The following is a 14,970-nucleotide window of genomic DNA, read 5'->3' on the forward strand; positions in this document are numbered from 1 at the left end:
TTGAGAGTGAGCAATCTCTGCGATCCCACATGGAATGCAGCATTGGGGAGGGTGGGGCGTTTCAGAGGCTTCCACTTCGCTCTTCCTACCATGACTCTTCTTATGCCACAGATCAGGATCAATGTACAGGCTCTCCCCACCGCTAGGTATAATTACCCCAAGTATGTACTGGGACCAGAGAAGTGACCTCAACACTTGGGTCAGGACTCTGTTTATCATCTGACTTCCACAGCCTCCACTCAAACCAGTGACTCATGACGCTTCATATACCCTGGCACACGTGTCACCTCAGATCTTGTATCCAACAGCCCTTGAAAGGTCTGGATAGTCCCTTTTCCAAAGTAGATGTGTTACTTTGTTAAGAGGCGCTGGGTCCCTTTGGGGAAAGATTAGAGGAATATTTTTTTATGTACTTATGGTGGCACTGTAGGATCCTTTCTATAAGAGACCAAGCCTCCCTTTCAACCAGTGGACTCCAGGTCTCAGAACTGGCTCAGATTTAAATACAGAGTGAGGGATCATGATTTCCCATTGCAGTGACTGACATTTGCTTTCTGATCACCAATTCTTGATTTTTTTCTCGTTATTCAAATCAAACACCACTCAGGTCAGCTGTTCATCTACTTCACCCCAAAGAACACCATGGTCCAACAGCGCCACAGATCCCCGTGGATCAAGTCTTCCTGGTCGCCACTCCAGCATGGGGCAGAAGAAGTGCAAGGAGGCATTTCAAACTGCTGCGGTGGGACAAGGAGACGTGATGCAGCCCCAGGTGCCTGCTCCAAGCTGTGAGCCTCTCCTCCTGGGCTTGATTTTAGGTCTGGAGGCAAGAGGGGTAGTGGAGCAGGACATGAAGACAGTGGTTTCAAGCAGGGTAACAATAGCCTCCTCCAGCGGCGGGCTTCAACTGATAAGGGAGTCTCAGCGGTGAGGAGGGATTTAAGGTTACGCATCAACAAATGTTTATTCGGCACCTACCAGGTGCCCCACACTCCCCACCCCCTAGATGTGAGCCACACACACACACTCTCTCCCTTTCCCCCACACTCAGGACTCGCCACACTCATTCAACGGCCCTCTTCCTTGCCCAACTGCCCCGGGGGCCAAATCTGTACAGTGAGGGGCTGCCGCCGCCGCTGCCCGCGCTGCCCTGTCCGCTCCCAGATCCTGACGAAGGCCCACCTCGCCTCACGAGCACTTTCCCGGTGACACCGCCTTTAGGCGCCGGACCGGCTTCTCAGCCCGGTACGCGCCACCCGCCCACGTGGTTCGCTCACGTGACACGCCACTGCGCCGTGGGACCTACCGCTCAGGACGCTTCTGATTGGCCCGAACCATTTCCTGCTTCCGGGTTAAGGTCCAAACAGCACTGTCTTTTCGAGCGGCCCCGCCAAGAGAGAGAGGCCATTGGCCTTTGCTCTGAGCAGGGGCGGGGCACAGCCTTCGGAACTAGCACCCGGACGAGGGTCTCCGAGACAGCCGAGCGGCGCCGCAAAGAGCCGAATAGAGCCAAGGAGACCCGAGTACGACCCGAGCAGCGCAGGCTGGCCGGAAGCGGAGCCGAGCGCAGCCGGAAGGAGCCGAGCGCGCCCGAAGGGTCTGTGCGCGGCGGGGCGTTGGCCGAGTCAAGCCCGAGCCATGGCGGCTGAGGGGACAGATGTGGCCAGAGGCGGGGCTGTTGGAGGCCGCCTGGCCAAGGGCAGCTTGCGGCAGGCTATGTGCCCCGACGCGGCCCCGAGCCGGAGGCGCGGCTCGGCGCGGTCGCGAGACGCCGAGCGCCGAGCCTACCAGTGGTGCCGGGAGTACTTGGGCGGGGCCTGGCGCCGAGTACGGCCGGAGGAGCTGAGGGTTGACCCCGTGAGGTGGGAGGTCAGGGGTCAGCCCCTCTTGTGCGCGGGCCGGGGTCAGGCTTAGGCTCGGGCCCTCGGGACACTCAGCGTTCCTGGGCCGGGGGCGGGGCAGGGCCGGGAGCTACGGGGGGGCGCGGGGGCTGGACGCCGGGCCGGTGGAGCGGATGGCGGGCTGAGCGCGCCCTGCTGTGGGTCTGCAGCGGAGGCCTCAGTAACCTGCTCTTCCGCTGCTCGCTGCCTGACCACCTGCCCCGCGTTGGCGAGGAGCCCCGGGAGGTGCTGCTGCGGCTGTACGGGGCCATCCTGCAGGTGAGGAGGGAGTGAAGGCCGCAGTGGCCTCAGGTCCTCTCACCCAAGTGTGGCAGGTGGTATGGTCCCCACTAAGCAGTTGAGGACACTGAGCCTTAGGAGCTAAGTATTTTGTCCATTGTGATACTAACGCCTGCGCTCTGGAGCCCCCGGGCAATAGAACAGGAAGTCCAGATAGAACCAACCAAATAGAACCAGATAGAACCAGATGTGGTGGGAGGAGCAAGAAGACCCTCGGGTGGGTCTCGCCACTTTGCCTCTGGCCCCTTGTGACCGTGGTCCCTTCGCTGTCTGTTTTTCTTAAGGGAGTGGACTCCTTGGTCCTTGAAAGTGTGATGTTCGCCATCCTTGCAGAGCGGTCACTGGGGCCCCAGCTCTACGGAGTCTTTCCAGAGGGCCGGCTGGAACAGTACATCCCAGTACGAGCCCGGCCCCGACCTCCCCGAAGCATCTCCTTCCCCAGCCCCTATTCCCCTTCCCAATGTCTGCTTTCACATCCCTCACCCCAGGTAGGGAATTTTCCCCAAGCCCTGACTTCCCCCACCTCCGTTGCCCCACCCTTCCCCCCTCCTGCCCCAGCCCCTTCACCACCCTGATAGGTTCCTGGGTGCAGAGCAGGCCACTGAAGACGCATGAGCTTCGAGAGCCCGTGTTGTCTGCAGCCATCGCCACGAAGATGGCCCAGTTCCATGGCATGGAAATGCCTTTCACTAAGGAGCCCCACTGGCTATTTGGGACCATGGAGCGGTGAGTCGGGGGCCTCCTCAGGGCTCCTGCACATAGGGCGAACCCTCATGTTGGCAGTTACTACGCTGGGGTGTGACTGAATGCATCTAGTGCTCTGTCTACCTCTCCAGCTGAGTGGATCAAGTGTCCCACTGTCTAGCATGGTTTCTCACACAACAGGCTTCCAAATGATTGCCAGACAAGTCATTCGGTGACCGAACGGGTAGAACAGAGGGGAGGGATAGCAGAGTGAGTATATCCTGTTCTTGGGGCTTCAGGTATTTAAAGCAGATCCAGGACCTACCCAGCACTGGCCTCCCCCAGATGAGCCTGCTGGAGATGTACAGCTTGCAGGACGAGATGGGCAGCCTCAGGTGAGGGCAGGCAGGATGGGGCAGGGGTGGGTGGGTGGGGACAGAAGAGCACAGGAGATGTGCCAGGCACCTAGTGGGGTCCTACCCAGGATTTGCTGAAGGCTGGGGTCAGGGCCTCGCCCATGCGCGTGCCTCTGACCCTCCTTTCGTCACTCCTGCTCAGGACCCATGCCCGTGTTCCCCTGCAGGAAGTTGCTAGACTCTACCCCATCACCAGTGGTCTTTTGCCACAATGACATCCAGGAAGGTAGGAGAAGGCATCTGAGTCTCCCAGCCTCAGGTGAGGGGGGCCAGAGGACCCTGGAGTGACCAGAACCTCACCACATTTCTCCAGGGAACATCTTACTGCTCTCAGAGCCAGAAAACGTTGACGGCCTCATGCTGGTCGACTTCGAGTACAGCAGTTATAACTACAGGTGAGGGTAAGAGGATGGCCTCCCATGGGTCTGTTCCCACAGTGCCCTGGAAAAGCAGACCAGGCCTTCATCTCTGCATCCCAGCTGCCCAGCGTATTTGGGGACTGAGTGTCCACCTTATTCCCTCAGGGGCTTTGACATTGGGAACCATTTTTGTGAGTGGGTTTACGATTACACTCATGAGGAATGGCCTTTCTACAAAGCGCAGCCTGCAAACTACCCCACCCGGGGACAGCAGGTATGTGGGCCAGAAGCTGGGAGCAGGACCTGGCTTAGAAGGGAGAAGGAGGTTGAAGTCTGGAAGGAATGGCGAGCAAGGGTGTTAACTGGGAAATGCTCCCCAGTCTCCCCATTTCCTGACTCTTGTCTTTTGATTTCAGCTCCATTTTATTCGCCACTACCTGGCAGAGGTAAAGAAAGGTGAGACCATCTCCCAAGAGGAGCAGAGGAAACTGGAAGCAGATTTGCTGGCAGAGGCTAATAGGTGAGGAAAGACGTGTGGGGCAGGGGTGGAGCAGGGTGCAGAGGCAAGGGGGGGAATGTGGCAGGTAGACTCACTGGGCTGCAGGTTAGGGGTCAGTGCAGAGTGGGGGCAGGAAGTGGGGATGAGGTCTGAGGCTGATGGGGAAGAACAGTTTGAGAGTGGGAAGAGTCAGGACAGGGTAGGGGTTAAGACGATAGGGGAGAAGTTAGAGCTTTGGGGCTTGACCAGCCTGGAGGAGGGGGTTCAGGCAGTGCCAAATGTGCTCTGAACCCCCCTTTTCCTGCTCCCCCTCAGGTATGCTCTGGCATCTCATTTCTTCTGGGGTCTCTGGTCCATCCTCCAGGCATCCATGTCCACTATAGAATTTGGTTACTTGGTAAGTAACCAGGTTGGGTGAGTTAGGTGTGGGGACAGGGCGCAGCAGAGGCCTTGGACCCTCTAGGCCAGCTGTGGGCAGACTGAGGGGGGTGTGGGGTGCTAGTCCCACCCCTTTTCACCAGTGCGCGGGTTTCCTTCCTTAGGAGTACGCCCAGTCTCGGTTCCAGTTCTACTTCCAGCAGAAGGGAGAGCTGACCAGCTTCCACCCCTCATCCTGACTCTCCACATCCCAACTCCTTGGATTTCTCCTGGAGCCTCCAGGGCAGGACCTTGGAGGGAGGGACAAAGGGGAGGCCCTGGGGACTGGGCTGAGCCCGAGTGAGACTGGGGTTAAGGAGGCTGACCTTCCCCCTCACCCCCCGAGTTTGAGCAGGTCCCTACCGCAGGCAAGTGGGCAGAAGCCCTGGGATGTGTACCTTAAGACAATAAACTAGCTTCTTCCTTCACACCGTCCTAACCCTGCTTGGGTGCGGCGGCAAGTACCGACCAAGGACTGCACACAGATTGACAAAGGGGCCACTGCTAGGAGCCTCAGTTTCCTCTCCTGAAAAGCGTGGCTGTTGGGTGATCTGGGCTTGAAAGTGGTTAGGGGTCCATTCTGCTGTCCCCCACCCCGGCTCCAGCTTAGAAGTGATAAACACTCAGAGGACTTGGGTCGGGCAGTGGGGAGTTACGGGGTACAAAGAGGGCCCCGGGGTGGGGCTGCCCAACCCTGAGCACTGGAGATCAGGGAACAGGAGGCACAGCTGACACACTGGTGACCTTTTCCCTACATTCGGCTATTTTTAGCTCTAATGCCACCATCCTCACGTGAGACCCGTTGGGCGCCCCAGGCTCTCAGACCTTTGAGCCATCTTCATCTTGCAGAAACCCGGCTCCCCCCCACTCCTGATTCTCGCCTCGGAGCCGGGGAGATTCTGGTTGCCAATCCCTAACTGTTCTCTCAACCCAAATTTGGGAGTGGGTGTCAGGTTCCCGGTGAGGGCGGGACTTAGGTGGCCAGGCCTGAAGGACGTGGGGACACAGGCCACAGTGACTGTCCCCACAAGCGGACAGGAGCACACCCGAGCCGTGAGTGGAGTTGGGGGTGGCTCTGGGCTGCCGGCCTGGCCCAGGGCTCTGAGCCGGCAAGTGGGGCGGGGGAGGGGGGTTGAGGCTGGTGCCAGGGTCCCACGTGGCAGCGCTGGGGGTACGCAGACCCCGCCTCACTCCAGACCAGACCGACTCCGCTTCCGGGGCCCCTCTAGCCCCCACCCCGAGGCCGCCCTACACTGTCCTCGGGATTCCTGACGTTTTCAAGGCCCTGACCCCCTTGCGACCCCCGCACCATCGCACGAAGGTTCTGCGGCGGTTGGCGAGGCTGGGGGTCCAGGGGTGGGGCCTCGGCGCTGCGGGTGGCCGACCCAGGGCGGAAGGGGAGGGAGGCGGGCTGGGGGCGCGGCCAGTGCCCGGGGGCGGGGCCTCGACGCGGGCGGCCGTGCTGCCCGCCCACCCTCCTGCCACCTCCCAGGTGCCCAGCAACTCCCAGGTGCCCAGCAACCCACAGGATGGCGGAAGCGCACCAGGCTGTGGCCTTCCAGTTCACGGTGACGCCAGAGGGGGTCGACTTCCGGCTCAGTCGGGAGGCCCTAAAACACATCTACCTGTCCGGCATAAACTCCTGGAAGAAACGCCTGATTCGCATCAAGGTGGGCGCAGGTGGTTCTGGTCTCTTCCAGCAGGTGCAGAATCGAGGCTTCCAGGGAGGCAGAGGCTAGGTGTCAGCTGCTGCCCATTGTCAAGGTCCTCCACCCCCATCTCGGCTGACAGCTCTGTGGAGTGACAGGCTCCAGCAGTGCAGAAACCAGAGGGGTGCTCAAGGCGTGGAGAGGAGATGGGTGTGCATGAAGTGTCAGTGGGACACAGTAATCAGGTGCTGCAGGTGTGGGAGTGTGGAGGGGGGTCCACCAGACGTGAAGGAGAAGTGAAAACAGGCAAAGACTTCATAGGTGCCTGCTTACCCCAGTCCTTGCTCTGTGAGCATTCCTGTTTTTGCCCACAGAATGGCATCCTCAGGGGTGTGTACCCTGGCAGCCCCACCAGCTGGCTGTTCGTCGTCATGACGACACTGGGTTCCTCCTACTGCAACGTGGACATCTCCATGGGGCTGGTCTGTTTTATCCAGAGATGGCTTCCTGAGGGGTAAGAAGTGGGGCCATGAGAAAGGGCTGGGTGGGCTCCAAGGCCAAGGTTCCTGAGCTGGGCAGTTACAGGACAACAGCCATTGGAGGTAATAGGGGCAGCCCTCCCTGGGGGCGACCACCATCTCAGTCCCTACTTCTGTGACTTCGAGTGTGACGCACTCAGAGGCTCAGATGTGAGTGTGTCCAGGGAGTTTTTCCTCCCTTGGTGCCTCCCCCGAGATGGCTCACATACATCAGGACTGCAGAGTCAGAATCTCCCTGAGGTTGGTCTCAAGTGGACCCCCCTGCAGTCCTCTCCCCTTCTCTGATAGATGTGGCCCCTACCGGAGCCCACAGACACGGACACTTCTCAGCATGGCCATCTTCTCCACGGGGGTCTGGATGACGGGCATCCTCTTCTTCCGCCAAACCCTGAAACTGCTGCTTTCCTACCACGGTTGGCTGTTCGAGATGCACGGCCAGATCAGCCACTTCACCAGAGTCTGGGCTGTGAGCAGAAGCTGGTGGAGGGGTCCAGGCATCGGGTTTGAGACCCCAGGGCCTCACTTTGGGTTCTGAGCTGGAGGGGACAGCCAGGCGGGGCACTGGTGCCTGGCGGGGTTTGTCCCGGTTTTGAGGGTCTGGGGTACCCCTCCAGTGTTTGCTAGTTTCCATTCTTTCCCCCAGCTTCCCCCTCAACATTCTCCACTCTGTACCCCCAGATGTGTGTCCGCCTTCTGTCCGGCCAGCGGCCCATGCTCTACAGCTTCCAGACATCTCTGCCCAAGTTGCCCGTGCCCAGCGTGTCAGCCACGATTCATCGGGTGAGGGCCTGGGTCAGACATCCCAGTGGGCAGGGCAGGCTGGACTCAGAGAACTTATCCAAACATAAGGGACTGTCCCCTACAAAGAGTCGGCTTGAGAGGGAGCAATGGGGCTGGGCTTGGAAGAAGGTCAGGACAGAGGCAGCTCTTGCTGACTGGCCCTCACACGGGCAATAACTTGGCTGGACAGTACCTAGAATCCGTGCAACACTTATTGGATGACGAGGAATATTACCGAATGGAGACGCTGGCCAAGGAATTCCAGGAGAAGACTGCCCCCAGGCTGCAGAAGTACCTGGTACTCAAGTCATGGTGGGCAGCCAATTATGTGAGTTCTACCTCCCGGGCTTACCCTCTCCCACCCTGTGTCCTGGCTGCTCACAGCCCACCCTCCTCTGCCCCAGCTCCAACCTCCCACCCACCCGCAGGTGAGCGACTGGTGGGAAGAGTATGTCTACCTTCGAGGCAGGACTCCCCTCATGGTGAACAGCAACTATTATGTCATGGTAAGGGCTAGAGCCACATTGGCTCCTGTGTGCTCAGCTCTGTCCCCAGCTCTGGTCTCAGGGCAAGGAACCTGGACGACAGTTCAGAGCCCTAGTGGTGGTTTCTGTAGGCAAGTGGGGGTTCTGAAGTGAGGCCTGAAGGAGAGGGAAGATGCGGGGGTGGGGGTGGTGGTCATATCCTGGAAGAATAGTCAGGAAGCAGCTCGCAGGCGATGGGGATACTGAGGGTCTGGAGAGCCCAGTAGACCCCACAGGCTGATACTGTCACTCCCAGAGTTCCTCAGGCTCACTGTTCTGCCCAGCTCAGGCGCTCTCACTTCCTTCCTTGTTCCCTCGCTGGCTTTCCAGCCACAACTTCCCAGCCGTCCTGACGCCATTACCAGGGAACTTCCTTAAGTGTGTCTTAAGCAGATCCAGAGCTGTTTCTTGTAGAGCTCAGGGGGTCACTGTCGGTCCCTATCCCACATGACTGACCCTTTTCCTGCTCCTAGTACAAGACTGTGCACAGCCAGCTGGGAGAGGCTGCCCAGCCACTGCCCTGTGCACCTCTTTGCTCTCCCACTTCCAAAGCACGTTTCAAGTAGCATGCTGGCATTTTCCTCCTCCACAAAGCTGTCTTTCCAGAAACCTATATGCAATTTGTCTAGACCAGAGGTTTTAAGCTGTTCTGTAGTGGCAGGACCCCTTCCTCAAAGAAAAATAAACAAAACATCAACAAATACAATGGGTTTGGAAAAGCAGCTCAGGTCGAAGCCAGGGCAGGGGGTTATCTGATCAGTAGTTATGCATTTCACTTCTCGTACTTGGTTCTCAGAGGGTGTGCAGGATGGACTGGGGAAAGGGGGCAAGACACCCCAGACAGAGAGATGCCACTGTGCACACCTGTCGCAGCCTCCTTGCAGGCTCCGTTCTCTCCCTGTAGGACTTAGTGCTCGTCAAGAACACAGACGTGCAGGCAGCCCGCCTGGGAAACATTGTCCACGCCATGATCATGTATCGCCGTAAACTTGACCGTGAAGAGATCAAGCCTGTGAGTTGGGTTGGGGGTGAGGGCGTGACCGGGAGAGGAGGCCTGCGTCTGAGCTGTGCTGGGCCGTCCTCCTAGGTGATGGCGCTGGGCATCGTGCCCATGTGCTCCTACCAGATGGAGAGGATGTTCAACACCACCCGGATCCCAGGGAAGGACACAGGTACTAGGCCGCGGCCGGGCGCCCGCGCTGGGACCGCAGGATGGAGGCCGCCCCCTCCCAGCTGTGGGCCCACCACGGCCAGATGCCCTACCGCCTGCTGGTCACCAAGCGTCCTCAGTGTCTCAGGGTCATGTAGCTGCGAAAAATAGTTTGTGGCCGATACTAGACACCTGCTGTTTACAGGCACGGTGCTAGTCCTGGGACCCTGGGAGACCCAGGTCAGAGCCCCTCCCCTGCAGGGGCTCACAGTTCGGGAGTCTCCCGCGCAAAGATCAACAGGAGGCCTAGTGGAGCTCCCCGCTCAAGGAGCCTGTAGAGGAGGAGGGGTGGGCTCGCCCAGGGCCCCCAGGGCCGCCAAGCAGCACCCGCATTTCTAATGCCAGGACAGTCTGTGGGATTTCCTAGAGCTTTGGTTTTCTCTTCTGTGCAATGCCTCATGGGACTGTGGTTGGCATTAAATGACAGACAGCGAAGCTCAGGGCACGGGGCCTGGCTTGGTGCCAGCAGATTCCACCAGGCGAAGGGTCCATGCGGTCACCTGGTGTGAGGCTGGGGGGCCATCCTGAGTGGCATGGGGGGAGGGAGGAGCTCCCTACCTTCCCGCCTGAGCCCACCCATGGCCTCTGCCACAGACGTGCTGCAGCACCTCACAGACAGCAGGCACGTAGCCGTCTACCACAAGGGCCGTTTCTTCAAGTTGTGGCTCTATGAGGGCTCCCGCCTGCTCAAGCCTCGGGACCTGGAGATGCAGTTCCAGAGGATCCTGGATGACCCCTCCCCACCCCAGCCTGGGGAGGAGAGACTGGCGGCCCTCACCGCAGGGGGAAGGTATTGGGGCCCAGGTTCAGGCGCCGTGAGGAGAGGAGTTGGGTCCTGTGTGCCACCCTGGAACTCGGCCAGAGCCCTCAGCAAGGGAGGAGCGTGGGCCCCAGGGTCCTCTGCGTAAACCAGGACCTGTGGTCGTAAGGGGCGCGGCAGGAGGGTAGCTGCTGTGACCTCTAACTGCTGGTGGCTAGGTGGGGGTGTGTGGAGAAGGGGGACACAGATCCTGGGAGGTGCCCTCACGCCCACAGGGGCCCCCCCCCGCTCACTCTGCCCTCCTGCCCTCAGAGTGGAGTGGGCTCAGGTACGCCAGGCCTTCTTCAGCTCCGGCAAGAACAAGGCTGCCCTGGATGCCATCGAGCGCGCTGCTTTCTTTGTGGCTCTGGATGAGGAGTCTCACCGCTATGACCCCGAAGACGAGGCCAGCCTCAGCCTCTACGGCAAGGCCTTGCTGCACGGCAGCTGCTACAACAGGTACCGCACCCCCAGCTCCACTGCAGGCCCCACCCCGCCCACCCCTGGCTCCTCCCCTGCCCCGCCCACCTGGGGGTCCTCCCCTGCCCCGCCCACCCCGGGCTCCTCCCCCTGCCCCCACACCGCCACCCCATCTCCGCCCGCTGCAGGTGGTTCGACAAGTCCTTCACTCTCATCGCTTTCAAGAACGGCCAGCTGGGCCTCAACACAGAACACGCGTGGGCAGACGCCCCTATCATAGGGCACCTCTGGGAGGTAGCAGGTCCTGGGAGAGGTCCCGCAGGGCAGGGGCGGGGCGGGGACCGGGGCAGCAGGGCAAGGACGGCCTCTCAGCCTGACCTTGCCCCTGCAGTTTGTCCTGGGCACCGACAGCTTCGACCTGGGCTACTCGGAGACTGGGCATTGTCTGGGCACACCCAACCCTGTGCTGGCCCCCCCTCAGCGGCTGCAGTGGGACATTCCTGAGCAGGTGTGCGGGCCGAGAAGGGGCAGGGGTGGGTGTGCGAGAGTGACAAGTGTCTGAGATGCCCTGTGGCCCTCCCCTCTGTCCCAGCCCCACCCTCAGGGTAAGGGTCCAGAGTGTCTCATGGTCCAGACTGGCTACAGGGAGAATAGAGACCCCAGGACTATTTCGGGGCTGGAGAAAGACATGAGGTGTGAGCTCGTGTCCAGGGAGTACCTGTCAGTGCTTCCTCCCCGACAAAGCCCAGCCAGGCATCTGTGCTGATGCCCCTGGCTTGTCCTTTGCGTCTCCTTCTCCTGAGGATGTCAAGCACACTGAGGCCTGCCCAGCCTTGCCTACATCCTCAGGCCTCCTGGACGTGACCCTGGAGTCCTCCTGGAGAGCTCTGCCCCCAGCTGACCCCTCCGTGTCTTGGCAGTGCCAGGCAGTCATCGAGAGCTCCTACCAGGTGGCCAAGGCGCTGGCTGACGACGTGGAATTGTACTGCTTCCAGTTCTTGCCCTTTGGCAAAGGCCTCATCAAGAAGTGCCGGACCAGCCCTGACGCCTTCGTGCAGATCGCCCTGCAGCTGGCATACTTCCGGGTAGGAGCCCCAGGCCACTGAGCAGGCAGGGGTGGCACCAGGGCCCACTTGCAAGATTCATCCCTCTGTGTTCCGTAGGACAGAGGCAAGTTCTGCCTGACCTATGAAGCCTCGATGACTAGGATGTTCCGGGAGGGACGGACAGAGACCGTACGTTCCTGCACCTGCGAGTCCACAGCCTTTGTTCAGGCCATGGTGCAGGGGCGCCACCTGGTGAGCCCCCCGTGGCCTCGCGCTGACGTGACCGCTCGGCCTCCTGCCTGCTGTAGGGTCAGGGCTACTCTTCACTGCTCGGTTTCTGCCCCCAGAAAGCAAACCTCCAAGATCTGTTCCGGAAAGCGGCTGAGAAGCACCAGAATGCGTGCCGCCTGGCCATGACAGGGGCTGGCATTGACAGGCACCTCTTCTGCCTTTACGTGGTTTCCAAGTTCCTGGGGGTCAGCTCCCCTTTCCTGGCTGAGGTCAGTGTTGATGGGCGTGCCCTCTGTCCTCAGGCCCTCTCCTGGTGGGTCTTGGCCTGTTTTCTGTCCGGACAGCTGGGGCCAGTGTTCCCGGCCCACACGCCACCCAGGCCTGTGGACTGGCACCAAGCGGGAGCCTCCCCCTCGTGGAGTGGCTGTTGGCGTGAGGGGGGATGGACAGACAAACATGATATGTCAGGTGGTGGCAGCGCTTGTGAGAGAAGGGCAGAGGCTCAGGGGAACCGGGGCGTCCAGGTGGAGGGAACCTCCAGTGCCCGGACATTGACACTGAGGCAGGAGTGTGGGACGTGGGAGGGACAGTGGGAGGGGTGGGGGGCGGAGCCAGGGGACGGACAGACAGGTCACCTGATGGTGGGTTTTGTGCAGAGGCTGTGATGGTGAGAACAGACTAGGGGACCACGGACAGCAATCAGGAAGGTCCTGCGTCCTGTCCCTTCTGCATCCTTAGCCAGGACGGTGCCAGGCTCACGCACCTGTCCGCAGGTGTGCGTGGCACCTGACTGCCGGCCTCCCTGTTGCAGGTGCTCTCAGAACCCTGGCGCCTCTCCACCAGCCAAACTGCTCAATTCCAGATCCGCATGTTTGACCCAAACAAGTACCCCAATCACCTGGGTGCTGGCGGTGGCTTTGGCCCTGTAAGTGCCCTTGAAGGTGGACAGGTGGGAAGGACCAGGGGCTGGGGTGTCAGCGGAGAGTGCAGGGCCTCGAGGAGGTCAGGCCAGAGGCAGGAGCACAGCCCTGGACCTGCCCTGCCTGGAAACAGGATAGGTACCTGTCGACCCCAGCAAGAAAGGTGGCTGGGACCCCACCCATGTTGACACCCACTGCTGGAGTGACCCTTCCCGGGGCTTCTGTACCCTCTGAAGTGGGCTTATGGAGACAGTCCAGATATCCCACTGAGACACTCATGTGGGCTAGTTTGTCGGGGAGCTAGAGACCCCCTGCAAACGTGAGGGGGGCCTCCTGAGGGAACCTGAGGTCCTGGAACCCCCGGTGGGGGTCTTCTCTTCTGTTTTCATACTGTTTCCTGGGGATGGGCCCTTCCTGTGAATCTTGTGGGCAGAGCAAGGATAACATCAGCTTGGCTTCCAGATACTCAAGGTTCAGTTCACCTCTTCTTCTTCACCCCTTGTGCTGCCCTCAGGTAGCTAATGATGGCTACGGGGTTTCCTACATGATCGCGGGTGAGAACACCATCTTCTTCCACGTCTCCAGCAAGTTCTCAAGCTCAGAGACAGTGAGTGTCTCCTGCTCCCACTCAGCCTGAGGAGGGGTCGCCCCCCAGGGCATGTCTGGCTGGGGAAGAATCCTTCCCTGTGGGGACAGAGGGGCGGGGGCTCACCTGGAGGTTGGTCTGAGCTCTTGACTCCCGCAGAATGCCCAGCGCTTTGGGAACCACATCCGCCAAGCTCTGCTGGACATCGCTGATCTTTTCCAAGTTCCCAAGGCTGACAGCTGAGGGCTGGAGAAATGCCAGCTGCCCTTCTGTCCCCACATTGTGGAGGAAGGGGCCTGTGGTCCGCTTGCAGGCACAGCGGTGGCCGTGCACAGGTGCCCAGGCTCCAAGGACACCTCTGGAAGCAGGTGCTCCCTGGGCAGACGCTGCTCCCTGAGGGCTCAAGTGGTGGAGGTAGCGCTGGAGCAAGAAGGGAATCTTCTTTTTGTTTTTTTCTTGCTAGATGTTAATAAAAATAAAGCTGTATAATTCTATTTTAGCCCTTAAGTACCTGTGTTTTTTGGTGGGGGAACTAGGAGGCCCTTCCCCTGCTCCGGCCTGAGGCCAGGGATGTGGCAAGGGAAGGTCTAGGGCTGGAGACTATTTGTGAGAGGTTCTGACCTGCTTTGAAAGGTGGGTCTCTGCTGTCTACACCCACATACGCACTTGGAATAAATTCTTGCTTCAGAACGTCCACCTGTTCCCTGGGCCCATTTCTGTTTGTCTTCTGGAGAGTGGGGCCCTCTGTGCACGGACATGTCCTCTGCACCCCCTTGGGCTGGAGCACAGCTCTGTAGAGGCCCTCGGCATAGGGAGAAGCTACAGTCCCAGGCCTGAGGTCTGGGTGCCAAGTGGTCATGTCTGTGAGAGGGCGCACAAGATAATCTGGAGCAGCAGATGCTCCTTCCCTTGGCTCGGCTTTTTTATTAAAATAATATTACGAGTAAACAAAAAATTATTATGGAAAGTCTAAGCAGGTACTCAATTACTACTGCTGCATGCCTAAACGAATGTACTCTGGTAGGCGATGAGACCGGACATGAATTAGATACACTCCCAGGCCTTCTCCTATTAACCAGTGTTTACTGAGCAACCACTGTCTACTTGGCTCTGTGCTGGGGATTCACTGGTGAACAAGGCACCCCCTGCACACGGGGAATTCACTACTCAGTGAGGCAAGCATGGAGCAGGGAATTCAGGCTCTTGAATAATCCATTTAGCAAATACTTACTAAGCGCTACAGTGTGCTAAGCTCTGGAATACAGCAGTGAACAAAACTGGCAAAAACAATCCTTCCCTGTGCAGCTTAGAGTCTAGTGAGGGAGACAGGCAATAACCAAGAAGAAGGAGCAAATGACATAGTAAGTCAGAGGGCAGATAAGTACTAAGGAGAGAAGTAAGGGGAGGGAGCAATGGAGGGGTGGATGGCAATTTCAGACAGGGCGGCAGAGGCAGGCCTTCCTGAGTGGGGCCATTTGACTCGGACCAGCAGGAGATGAGGGTGCAATCCATGTATGTACCTGAGGGCAGGGTATTCCTGGCCAAGGAGGCAGCAACAGCCAATGCCTCAGGGTGGGAGGAGCCTGCTGTGGTGGGGGAACAGTACCCGAGGGCCTGTGGCTGGCGTGGAGTCGGGAGCAGCAGGAGGGGACAGGTGGAGTGGCGCAGCAAGGGCCCTGTAGGCCAGGCTCTGGGTTCTCCAAATGATGGG

General features: G+C 59.5%; 2 protein-coding genes across 4 annotated transcripts; both read left to right on the forward strand.

The window, feature by feature from the left end:
* Window positions 1–1,341: 1,341 nt before the first annotated feature.
* CHKB (choline kinase beta) lies at window positions 1,342–4,983 on the forward strand. 2 transcript variants are annotated; one of them, XM_030855461.2, is made up of 11 exons: window positions 1,342–1,862; window positions 2,051–2,159; window positions 2,465–2,668; window positions 2,773–2,906; window positions 3,164–3,259; window positions 3,448–3,506; window positions 3,594–3,675; window positions 3,805–3,913; window positions 4,056–4,159; window positions 4,454–4,535; window positions 4,681–4,983. In XM_030855461.2, exons 1-11 carry the CDS (start codon window positions 1,639–1,641, stop codon window positions 4,753–4,755), a joined length of 1,278 nt encoding a protein of 425 aa, XP_030711321.1. In that variant the 5' UTR covers window positions 1,342–1,638; the 3' UTR covers window positions 4,756–4,983. The 2 variants fall into 2 exon arrangements, with proteins under 2 accessions (XP_030711321.1, XP_030711322.1); XM_030855462.3 differs by having other exon boundaries at window positions 1,344–1,862; window positions 2,465–2,578.
* A 149-nt stretch (window positions 4,984–5,132) lies between these two features.
* CPT1B (carnitine palmitoyltransferase 1B) lies at window positions 5,133–13,753 on the forward strand. Of its 2 annotated transcripts, none has more exons than XM_060306928.1 (18): window positions 5,133–6,225; window positions 6,579–6,718; window positions 7,032–7,209; window positions 7,422–7,523; window positions 7,714–7,851; window positions 7,928–8,029; window positions 8,952–9,059; window positions 9,135–9,219; window positions 9,852–10,047; window positions 10,330–10,515; window positions 10,665–10,770; window positions 10,868–10,984; window positions 11,397–11,561; window positions 11,640–11,774; window positions 11,870–12,022; window positions 12,565–12,678; window positions 13,188–13,280; window positions 13,419–13,753. In XM_060306928.1, exons 1-18 carry the CDS (start codon window positions 6,085–6,087, stop codon window positions 13,500–13,502), a joined length of 2,343 nt encoding a protein of 780 aa, XP_060162911.1. In that variant the 5' UTR covers window positions 5,133–6,084; the 3' UTR covers window positions 13,503–13,753. The 2 variants fall into 2 exon arrangements, with proteins under 2 accessions (XP_060162911.1, XP_030711320.1); XM_030855460.2 differs by having other exon boundaries at window positions 7,952–8,029.
* Window positions 13,754–14,970: the final 1,217 nt, after the last annotated feature.

Source organism: Globicephala melas, chromosome 10 (assembly GCF_963455315.2).
Source record: "Globicephala melas chromosome 10, mGloMel1.2, whole genome shotgun sequence".
Lineage (NCBI taxonomy): Eukaryota > Metazoa > Chordata > Mammalia > Artiodactyla > Delphinidae > Globicephala > Globicephala melas.

What these genes read in the sequence shown, in the direction of transcription:
- CPT1B (XM_060306928.1), top strand. Translation starts at nt 6,085, where the DNA reads ATGGCGGAAGCGCACCAGGCTGTGGCCTTCCAGTTCACGGTGACGCCA. An exon ending in ACAGCAACTATTATGTCATG is followed by an intron (nt 8,030 to 8,951) that starts GTAAGGGCTAGA and finishes CTCTCCCTGTAG; the next exon opens with GACTTAGTGCTCGTCAAGAA. An exon ending in GATCCCAGGGAAGGACACAG is followed by an intron (nt 9,220 to 9,851) that starts GTACTAGGCCGC and finishes CCTCTGCCACAG; the next exon opens with ACGTGCTGCAGCACCTCACA.
- CHKB (XM_030855461.2), top strand. Translation starts at nt 1,639, where the DNA reads ATGGCGGCTGAGGGGACAGATGTGGCCAGAGGCGGGGCTGTTGGAGGC. An exon ending in TTTCACATCCCTCACCCCAG is followed by an intron (nt 2,669 to 2,772) that starts GTAGGGAATTTT and finishes TCCTGGGTGCAG; the next exon opens with AGCAGGCCACTGAAGACGCA. An exon ending in TTGCTGGCAGAGGCTAATAG is followed by an intron (nt 4,160 to 4,453) that starts GTGAGGAAAGAC and finishes GCTCCCCCTCAG; the next exon opens with GTATGCTCTGGCATCTCATT.